The sequence below is a fragment of the Haliotis asinina genome, chromosome 7 (genome assembly GCF_037392515.1).
Source record: "Haliotis asinina isolate JCU_RB_2024 chromosome 7, JCU_Hal_asi_v2, whole genome shotgun sequence".
NCBI lineage: Eukaryota > Metazoa > Mollusca > Gastropoda > Lepetellida > Haliotidae > Haliotis > Haliotis asinina.
This window is the reverse complement of record NC_090286.1, coordinates 53,189,516-53,201,568: the sequence shown is the minus strand read 5'-3', so window position 1 is coordinate 53,201,568 and position 12,053 is coordinate 53,189,516. Positions and strand designations below refer to the sequence as shown.

The following is a 12,053-nucleotide window of genomic DNA, read 5'->3' as shown; positions in this document are numbered from 1 at the left end:
CCACAACCAACACCATTTTTTCCACCACTATCACCACCACCACTATTTGTGCTGGTACTTCAGCCACCGTGTCGCTCCCATCACCGCTACTACTACAGCTACCGTGTCGCTCCTATTACCGCTGCCACTTTAGCTGCTACTACACCTACTGCGACGCTCCCATTACCACTGCTACTACACCTACTGCGACGCTCCCATTACCACTACTACTACACCCACTGCGATGCTCCCATTACCACTACTACTACACCCACTGCGATGCTCCCATTACCACTACTACCACACCCACTGCGACGCTCCCATTACCACTACTACTACACCCATTGCGATGCTCCCATTACCACTACTACTACACCCACTGCGACGCTCCCATTACCACTACTACTACACCCATTGCGATGCTCTCATTACCACTACTACTACACCCACTGCGACGCTCCCATTACCACTACTACTACACCTACTGCGATGCTCTCATTACCACTACTACTACACCCACTGCGACGCTCCCATTACCACTACTACTACACCCATTGCGATGCTCTCATTACCACTACTACTACACCCACTGCGACGCTCCCATTACCATTACTACTACACCTACTGCGATGCTCTCATTACCACTACTACTACACCTACTGCGACGCTCCCATTACCACTGCTACTACACCTACTGCGACGCTCCCATTACCACAACTACTACACCCATTGCGATGCTCCCATTACCACTACTACTACACCCACTGCGATGCTCCCATTACCACTACTACTACACCCACTGCGACGCTCCCATTACCACTACTATTACACCCATTGCGATGCTCCCATTACCACTACTACTACACCCACTGCGACGCTCCCATTACCATTACTACTACACCTACTGCGATGCTCTCATTACCACTACTACCACACCCACTGCGACGCTCCCATTACCACTACTACTACACCTACTGCGACGCTCCCATTACCACTACTACTACACCCACTGCGACGCTCCCATTACCACTACTACTACACCCATTGCGATGCTCTCATTACCACTACTACTACACCCACTGCGACGCTCCCATTACCACTACTACTACACCCATTGCGATGCTCTCATTACCACTACTACTACACCCACTGCGATGCTCCCATTACCACTACTACTACAGCTACTGCGATGCTCCCATTACCACTACTACTACACCTACTGCCATGCTCCCATTACCACTACTACTACACCTACTGCGTTGCTCCCATTACCACTACTACTACACCCATTGCGATGCTCTCATTACCACTACTACTACACCCACTGCGACGCTCCCATTACCACTACTACTACACCCATTGCGATGCTCTCATTACCACTACTACTACACCCACTGCGACGCTCCCATTACCACTACTACTACACCCACTGCGATGCTCTCATTACCACCACTACTACACCCACTGCGACGCTCCCATTACCACTACTACTACACCCATTGCGACGCTCTCATTACCACTACTACTACACCCACTGCGACGCTCCCATTACCACTACTACTACACCCATTGCGATGCTCTCATTACCACCACTACTACACCCACTGCGACGCTCCCATTACCACTACTACTACACCCATTGCGATGCTCTCATTACCACTACTACTACACCCACTGCGATGCTCTCATTACCACTACTACTACACCCATTGCGATGCTCTCATTACCACTACTACTACACCTACTGCGACGCTCCCATTACCACTACTATTACACCCATTGCAATGCTCTCATTACCACTACTACTACACCCACTGCGATGCTCTCATTACCACTACTACTACACCCACTGCGACGCTCCCATTACCACTACTACTACACCCATTGCGATGCTCTCATTACCACCACTACTACACCTACTGCGACGCTCCCATTACCACAACTACTACACCCATTGCGATGCTCCCATTACCACTACTACTACACCCACTGCGACGCTCCCATTACCACTACTACTACACCCATTGCGATGCTCCCATTACCACTACTACTACACCCACTGCGACGCTCCCATTACCATTACTACTACACCTACTGCGATGCTCTCATTACCACTACTACTACACCCACTGCGACGCTCCCATTACCACTACTACTACACCTACTGCGACGCTCCCATTACCACTACTACTACACCCACTGCGACGCTCCCATTACCACTACTACTACACCCATTGCGATGCTCTCATTACCACTACTACTACACCCACTGCGACGCTCCCATTACCACTACTACTACACCCATTGCGATGCTCTCATTACCACTACTACTACACCCACTGCGATGCTCTCATTACCACTACTACTACACCCATTGCGATGCTCTCATTACCACTACTACTACACCTACTGCGACGCTCCCATTACCACTACTATTACACCCATTGCGATGCTCTCATTACCACTACTACTACACCCACTGCGACGCTCCCATTACCACTACTACTACACCCATTGCGATGCTCTCATTACCACCACTACTACACCTACTGCGACGCTCCCATTACCACTACTACTACACCCATTGCGATGCTACACCACCTACTGCGTTGCTCGCATTACCGGGGCTACAATACCTTCCCCGACGCTCCCATTACCACTACTACTACACCCATTGCGATGCTCTCATTACCACTACTACTACACCAACTGCGACGCACCTATTACCACTACTACCACACCCACTGCGACGCTCCCATTACCACTACTACTACACCCACTGCGACGCTCCCATTACCACTACTACTACACCCATTGCGATGCTCTCATTACCACTACTACTACTACACCCACTGCGATGCTCCCATTACCACTACTACTACAGCTACTGCGTTGCTCCCATTACCACTACTACTACACCTACTGCCATGCTCCTATTACCACTACTACTACACCTACTGCGTTGCTCCCATTACCACTACTACTACACCCACTGCGATGCTCCCATTACCACTACTATTACACCTACTGCGACGCTCCCATTACTGTTGCTACACCACCTACTGCGTTGCTCGCATTACAATACCTTCCCCGACGCTCCCATTACCACTACTACTACACCCACTGCGACGCTCCCATTACCACTACTACTACACCCATTGCGTTGCTCGCATTACCGCGGCTACAATACCTTCCCCGACGCTCCCATTACCACTACTACTACACCCATTGCGATGCTCCCATTACCATTACTACTACACCTACTGCGATGCTCTCATTACCACTACTACTACACCCACTGCGACGCTCCCATTACCACTACTACTACACCTACTGCGACGCTCCCATTACCACTACTACTACACCCACTGCGACGCTCCCATTACCACTACTACTACACCTACTGCGACGCTCCCATTACTGTTGCTACACCATCTACTGCGTTGCTCGCATTACCGCGGCTACAATACCTTCCCAGACGCTCCCATTACCACTACTACTACACCCACTGTGACGCTCTCATTACCGCTGCTACAACACCTATTGCGTCGCTCTATTTGCGCTCCCACTATTGCAGCTACAAAACCAACCGCGACGCTCCCATTACCGCTACTACTACAGCTACCATGTTGTTCCCATTTCTGTCTACTTCAGCTATTGTGACGCTCCCATTACCGCTACTACTACATCTACCGCCATGCTCCCATTACTGCTGCTACACCACCTACTGCGTTGCTCTCATTACCGCTACAACTACACCTACAGCATCGCTCCTATTACCGCTACAACTACACCTACAGCATCACCTCCATTATCGCTGCTACCACACCTACCGCGCCGCTCCCATTATCACTGCTACTACACATTATGACGCCGCTGCCTGTTCACGTTCAAAACATCTAACGTCAACGCGTCCGCTAACACTAAGGCTATGTGACCATAGCTGGCGACAGACGTCAATACAACATCCCCGTCCCCCTGGTCTGAGGTAATCAGCAGTCCTGCTTTACGGTGTGTAGCAAACACGTCGAATGATTCAGTTTAATATCATGTATCAACTTATTGTTATTGTTTTACGTTAAATCCATAAGCATGATGGATTCGACCGTAACTTTGCAAATCTATTTCATCTTTTTATTTAACAAGTAACTGATTAGCTATGCCGTGTCTATTAAATAATTAATTCATTAACTGAAACTGTATTGCTACTTTTTCAGTAAAGCTAACTAAAAAAATGTGAAATGTCTCTGGGGCATTGGCGCTTCACTTTTATTTGTGCGTGTAGCAATTTATTATCGCCATTTAAAAAAAATACTTTTGACTTGGCCACGACCAGATCATCCATTTGTCCACTATAAGAATGAGTGTCTGTTAGAACGCGTCTGACTGAATCTACAACTCATTAACACGTGATAAACTTCCCGAGCTGTAGAAGCTGAGAGAAAAGAATGTGTTCCTCCTGCGTCTCTCCTACCTCTCTCGTCACTTTTGAAAAAAATGTGCCCGCGAAACATTTATATTTTTTATGCGGCCTAAGGTTTCAGGGTTGTGTTTGGTTCCTACAGCTCTAGAACACTGCAAGGTTAACTTGTTTGCTGTCTAACGCTGCAGCATTCCAGCTATAGGGTGGTAGTCTGTAAACAATAATGCCTCTACCTGACACATATGCATAGTTTAGTGAACCTTCTTGTGTCATCCGCAGAAGGTAAACTGCATCACAGGTCATTCAAGCATCTGTGCAAGGCAGCCTCCATCTTCGTCGGGAGGTCTGTGCTTAATTTCCTCGAAGGTATACGAGAAAGGGCATTGGTTGTGAATACACAATGCATGCGAAAGTGTAACCCCAAATATAACATTACAAGGACACTGGTTGGTTTGAAGGCTTTATGTCACGTCTTGTTAGTAATGTTTACAAATAACAATTGTATGTAACTCTGTTTCAAGGGAACTTCTTGTCATCAAAAGAGAAAATGGATGTGAAAATAGGATACTGTAAATTGTAATGTACCGGCAAACCTGCTCTATTTCTATTGAAGGACTTATATGAATTTTCTTGAGACTGTCTATACCTCTACCATAGGCAAGCCTTTTATCCAAACACAATGGGTATATGTATATGTACATTTCGCTACGATGCAGTAACGACAAGTCTCCATCCAAAACATTAAAGTACAAAATACGTTAAATCTGAAAACGTTACGGTTTGTAATTTCTTTGACGATATTTTTTATATTTAAATCTTAAGATCCTGAAGCCTCGTGCACATTAAAATGTAATTATGTTAAAATGTGCACATGTATATATATATTCATACGTGAACTACAACAATATCATAAAAAATGAGTATTTAAGGTGTTCATATTTAAGTTTATATGGGGTTTCTGATACACATGCAAGATTTAAGGATAGTACACATCGTTGAATGACCTACGAGGGTCATGTTTCCTTCCGCCGGCGTGAACATGCGGCATGAAGTGGGCGTAGGACGTGCGAGGTGAGTTCCTTCGAGCATGCCCAAGATATGGCCCTTTGTTGTAAGGCCTGTCGTCTCGGAGATCGAACATCTTTTTGTCGTCGTGGGGAAGCCTGTTGTCTCGGGCATCTAATCTCTTCTTGTCGTCATGGGGAGGGTTGAGCTTCTGAAATAGGCAAAGGAAACGTGAATATGTTATCATGGAAATGAATAAGGGAACACATGAGAGTACAGGTTTTCCTTTATTCTCTTCCAGAATTCCACCCACATACAATACACGACTTTTGAAGCAGGATGGAATAGAATTTGAAAGCACTTGTACTCAGGTGCTCCCTTATTCCCTGGGTTCGAGTACAACAAGAGAGTGAGTAGGTAGGGAGAGAGAGTAGAGAGAGGTAGCCTATTCGCTACAACCAGGTGTCATCACTGTTTGAATGCGGTTTATAAACACATGTTCTATCAACGGATCTGAGGCTGTCAATCATCCAGCCTCGACTTTTTACAGACATACAACGTACAGATGCAGAGAGGTTTGTGTTGAATTTGTTGGGTAACAACGTCTAATAATAATGCACTGCTTTTTTTTGCTTTTTTTTGAAAATGAAATGAAATGAAAATTGATCTTTATGACAATAGGCAGATTGCAGATAAAATGGCGTTCTGTGCCACAGATTTATACTGAGGGATCACATGAAAGGACAAGTGTTTCCTAGCTTGTAGTATCGCATAGGTTGTAAAGAAACTTGAAAACAAATGACCTAACACCTTTCATCAAAACAAGATCTGTGTCGTTACACAATTTCTTCTTACCTTGGACAGCTGCATGCTCTTTATTTCCCTGATCTTGTAGATACCGACGACCACACCAAGGAAGCACAAGACGACGCTGATGCAGACGGCGATGGTGACAACGTGGTCGGGGGCTGGAGCCGGGGCCGGAGGAGGAACTGTGCCTTTGCTGACCACCTCAGCTGCAAATAAATACAGGTAACCAATGTTATCAGAATGTGACTAGATAAAATAACTATTGCCCTTATGCATATGTTATTTTCGTGTGTGGGGTTTTTTGGGTTTTTTTTTGTTTTGGTTTTTATTTGCAAAGGGTTGGATTTGGTGACGACGAAGAAGGATGCTTCAAAATGGCATATGTGACCAGGTGGAACATATAAAAATGGCTCCTGAATTACGGAATCCATTTACACACACACAATAATATCAAACATCTGGAGTAACATCCCACAGTGCAGCGGATATATTCCGCTAACAATGCAAGGTACCCTTACTCGCACATTTGTTGCTGAAACAGATTCTCTGAGTTGACACTTGGGGCGTTGTGTCATGCTTGGAGACACTCTTGTCAGCTGCGTTGTATCCGCCTCCTCCAACAGGGAAGATCAAATATGGACAGTTGGTGTCGGTGAAGGTAAAATCTTCATCTCGACCGGTATTTCTTTTACGAGAGAAGGCAATCTCAGTGACACCATTGACTAGTGTCCCCCGAGTATTCATCAGGTTCTGTTCAGCATCCAGGGCAGGTGCGTTATATCCAGCGATGTGCCTGAGGGGGAAGAATCCAAATCATATTGACTGGCTTGTGTTTAAAGAGTTTAACCATTGACCTCTCTGAACTGATGGAGGTCTCAGACGTTTACCACTTCGATGAAACAAAATCATAACAAAATATTAGTAACTGTACAGAATCTTAACATGTATAGAGTGAGTATAGCTTTACACCACCTTTACGATAATCCGGCGAGGCACGCTAAAAATGGGCTTCACACACTGTACCCATGTGGCGAATCGAACCCGGGCCTTCGGTGAGACGAAGTATCCAAAAGGGCTACACCCCCACCCACCCCCCCGACCATGTATAAAGCTTTAGCATTTTTAATATGATAATTACTATCAATTGCATATTACTGTTCCCAGTGTTATGTCATAACACAATGGATGATTGTTCCAAATCGTTGAATATTGTCAGATTCAGTCAGTTTCAGTTCCTCTTTATTACTGAAATATTGCTGACTGGCTGATCCATAACCTATTTCCATCAGGTATACCAGGAACTGAGAAGAAAATGGACAGCTACCTATTTGAAACATAGACAGTAGATCCTTCCACCCATCCTATGACAGCATCAGTGTTGTCCTGAAAAAAAAGTTTGTGCACATGTTAAAGTCTATTTTCCATATTTAACATTACTAAATTTGAACTGTAATTACTGTTAATTTGACTTTAGGAAATGGTATCTGCCTTTGCCTTTTCAGATGGCAGTCCATCTTTTATCATGAAGTCAAATACGAAGGGATTTCAACCGTTAAGGAATTGCAGGTGCTTGGATCATTGACTGCACGTAACATGTGCAAGGCGTTTATGAAACGGCACGGACGTTTCTTGTTGAAGGTCAATATCTGAGCACAGCGCCAGCACCAGCGCCAGCGCCAGCACCGACACCGACACCGACACCGACACCGACACCGACACCAGTACTGCACAAAGCCACATCATAACTATGTAGCTTTCTCTTCGCATATTCCTGAATATGTTGGCATATGCTTTCCGTGGGCTGGAAAGGTTACAGGTACAGACGCTGACTACTCGAAGCTTTCACGGCAAGCTGAATCAAACTTGGTCTCTGTTTGCTAGCAGTTTCTGACCATCTATTGATCATGTATTGAAAAGCAAATAAAAAATCCAATGTCCGAATAACTTACCATCCGACCACTTGGTGAAAACCCAAGTCCTATCCATTTCTTTTGGCCATTTAACCTGGCGATGATGGTGAAGGTTACCTCATCTTTAACTGAGTCAACAACCCATTTAACTTGATACGGGCAGTTGTTACAGACGGTAGGCCACTGGCCGGTGCACTTTTCTTGAAACACGTTCCCGTTACCTTCCGTGAAAACATTAAAGGTGATAGAATGTGTGGCTTAACAGTGATAGACTTGATGCAGGTAAAGGAAATCCAAGTTCTATGGATCTTCAATTGTTATCCCAACACCTGCTTGAGAGTGGTGTTAGTACCTACTACCTCTCTCGATTGCAAGAAAGAAGCTGACTATTCATAGAACTTGGTTTTCCAAGATCACAATTTCTAAAATGCCTCTCAAAGAACGTGATAATGTATACCAGTCCGTTTTAATACTAGACCGTGACAGAGATTAACGAAAATTATTTTCCTATATTGTATCATAATCTTTAACTTGGAATTATGAATAGTCAAGAAACATGGTAAAATTAAACTTTGCCATTAAGGATATACCACTTTCAGAACTATTCACACAGGAGATTTCAATTACAAACTAGGTAACCTATATAGCTAGCACTCAGTAATCATGAAATAGTTGAGTAAGTCCTTATGTCATTGAGAAGAACTGTTCCTGACGTCGTTTTACGATGATGAAGCGAGCGATGTCAAATTAAACAAGGGCTTATACAGCTTTCTGAGAAAAGGTAGGGGTGTACATTCTTGAGAAAGAGGGCATAAACGCATACTTCAATTTGCACACGTTTTCACAAATGCTTTAATGGTCATTTAATAAATTTGAGTACAAAGGGGTGCGCACCCTTGCACACGCAGACGTATACACACACTCTCTCTCTCTCTCTCTCTCTCTCTCTCTCTCTCTCTCTCTCTCTCTCTCTCTCTCCCAAATTTGCAGTAGTGACTGTCCAGGTAATGTCATTCAGTAAGGGGTAATGACGAGAGCACATTCCCACTTGTAGAGGACAGCAATGCTTACCCTGCTTTTGGGCACCCTTCACCACTGGATAGGACGTATCAACGGCGTGTCCTGCAAAACTTCCAAGACTCTGCACAGACGTGAAAAATTTCAGTGAATCTTCATGGAAGGTCTGATTGTTGTCTGTATTGGAGGTAACAAGGAAGTCGGCTATGACACTTCCTGCCCTGGAGAAAATAAATGTTGACGGGTTTAACAAGAGTACGTCTATGTCAAGAAACACTGTTCAATAAATATGACAATATGCCTTTACACAAGTTATCTCTGAACGGCAGAAGAGGGTTATTGCAAATTATCGGTTTGTAATCAAATACATTCATACATTTCTAATAATTAATATAATTAGTATAAACACAAAAGTACAGACTTTTTTATGTGTTTTAGCTGAGTCATTTGTAACTTTATATGGACATGAACATTAAGCGACATTGACAAACCTTAGATTGATAACTTCAGCTTTCTGCACTGTACTCGGCTTCGGGAGACGATCCATCTGAAATTACGGACAGAATAGTGGCAAACGGCATGATGTTGACGAGAAGGAAACGTTGATATCTTCCCAACTCATATTTCCAGTTATGTATACTGTGATAGTACACGATCCAATTTCCAATACAGCTGTAAATTATAACATGTATACTACTCAAAAATGTAAAGGAATCCCTACTTTTCCAAGAAAACTGCAACAAAGCTGCCCTTGCTACGCGTCCAGCTTTCCAAATATACATGTTTAAGATTTGTTTTGAGTAATATACACCTAGTTAACAATAGCGCACACATTAAAATACACAAATGTATGTCATCAATCAACAATACCTCATTATCTAATTGGCTTTTCAGTAGGATGAATACACTGGAAATCTTGTTGCCGTAGTCGGTTGTGTACTGCAGGTTTGGAAAGCGCAGGGAAGCGGTAAACTGAAACGTTGGTTTTGTTGCTGAAAAAAAAAACAGGGAGATTCCTTTTATTTGATAAGGTACAGTGAGTTGCAATCATTACAGTTACTGAATCAGTGACAACTGAAAAATCAGCATATCCAGAAAGGATGAGATGGGCCAGATGCTTGATAGGCAGGATGTTTTGCCTCAGTCTGGGAAGGTCATTATGGATGAATTAGCTAAGTCATGGAACCTGAACGCTGGATTCTGTTAGTAGCTTCTTCGACTGACATGTCGGGGTGAGACAATCCAGTGATCTAAATCATTAAAATCGACCTACGCAGTTGTGATACGACATGTGTCAACCAGGTCAACGAGACGGACCACCCGATCCCGTTAGTCGGCTCTTATGGGTTGGGTATGGGTTGCTGAAGACCAATTCTAACCAGAACTTTCACAGGCCTGGAAGCATTTAACGTACCATTATCAGCACATGTGCTGCTGAAACAGATTCTTTGAGCTGACACATAGGGCGTTGTGTCATGCTTGGAGACACTCTTGTCAGCTGCGTTGTATCCGCCTCCTCCAACAGGGAAGATCAAATATGGACAGTTGGTGTCGGTGAAGGTAAAATCTTGAACTCCACCAGTATTTCTTTTACGAGAGAAGGCAATCTCAGTGACACCATTGACTAGTGTCCCCCGAACATCCAAAAGGTCCTGCTTTGTATCAGTTGCAGGTGGGTTATAGCCGGTGATGTACCTGACGAAAGAATATCACGCCATTAGAACATTGAACAAAAGTGATACAGAGCATAAAGGTGTCTGTGGGCACACCGATATTCACCTCCATTGACTTCTTTGAGTGGTATTTTGAATTTGGTGTGATGAACAGCGAACACAAATCAATACCTGTGCAACTTTCGGTGCAGCTACTAATACCGTTGTTCGTCACAAATTGAAGTCAATATGATAAATTCAGAGACCGTTCATCATATCATTAACACAAGACTTGAAGACACAGTAAGTCATTCGTGATCTCCTTCGGCGCAATGTGCAACACCATCTCTCACATTCAGTTATCAACCCATTCTATCTTCCTAAAACATTCATAGTTGCCGTTTTAGTGTTTGTGAACAAATTATAATGAGACAATAAAATGACAACGAATTATTTATAATTGTGCAGACATTCGTGGATCCACAAACAGAATGTTAAACGAGCGGTCGTTTGAAGTTTATGTTATGTCATTATAGAAACCTTTATATATTACCCGAAGTAACATTTTTGTGTATTATGCGATATTCGACAGAATAACCCTAAAATCACATGTGGTACAACCAAGCCTCTGATGTCCAGTATGGTGCCACATAACCAGTGTATGGACACATTTCACAACCAACCAACCAATCCTTATCGTTGTCTCTTATCTGTGCATTAATTGCTGATATTTTTCCCTGATTAAATGTCAATGGATTTAACGCAGCAATGTCAGAATGTCAACAATGACAAATTTGAGGTAAACACTTTGATTGAACCATACCTATCTCAGCGAAGCACACCTATCTGAGTGAACCGTAATCCATCTGAGTGAACCGTACCTATTTGATTCAACCGTATCTATCTGTGTCCATCGTACATATTTGAGTCAGCCGTATTTATTTTAGTCAACCATACGTATCTGAGTCAACCATACCTATCAGAGTCAAACTTACCTGTCTGATACGTAAACGTTGGCACCATCAACCCAACCGATGACAGCATCCGAGTTACTCTGAAAGGGGAACGAAGTTACTGTGAACGTGTTCGTTACATTTAGACATTTCATAACCTAAACTGATAAATTCAAACGCATGTGTATCCACAATTTAAACGGTCAATATCGGTGTAACGGTTATATTAGGATATAATGAACGCCTTGGCATTAAATATCATGACATGAAACGCAGATTCTGAATGCAGTTTTCTAATTCAGTA

The 12,053-nt window shown here is 43.6% G+C and overlaps 1 protein-coding gene across 2 annotated transcripts in view; it reads right to left on the bottom strand.

Annotated features, from left to right (window-relative positions):
* Positions 1–4,846: 4,846 nt before the first annotated feature.
* LOC137290682 (uncharacterized) overlaps positions 4,847–12,053 on the bottom strand; it is a 47,824-nt gene continuing 40,617 nt past the window's right edge. For both annotated transcript variants that reach the window (XM_067821760.1, XM_067821761.1), the window contains 10 exons: positions 11,792–11,850; positions 10,559–10,839; positions 10,015–10,136; positions 9,636–9,691; positions 9,199–9,365; positions 8,167–8,348; positions 7,542–7,600; positions 6,736–7,010; positions 6,263–6,423; positions 4,847–5,618 (listed from right to left, as the gene is read on the bottom strand). In XM_067821760.1, the coding sequence (XP_067677861.1) occupies positions 5,379–5,618; positions 6,263–6,423; positions 6,736–7,010; positions 7,542–7,600; positions 8,167–8,348; positions 9,199–9,365; positions 9,636–9,691; positions 10,015–10,136; positions 10,559–10,839; positions 11,792–11,850 (1,602 nt within the window). In that variant the 3' untranslated portion in view covers positions 4,847–5,378. The remainder of the gene's footprint in view (positions 5,619–6,262; positions 6,424–6,735; positions 7,011–7,541; positions 7,601–8,166; positions 8,349–9,198; positions 9,366–9,635; positions 9,692–10,014; positions 10,137–10,558; positions 10,840–11,791; positions 11,851–12,053) is intronic.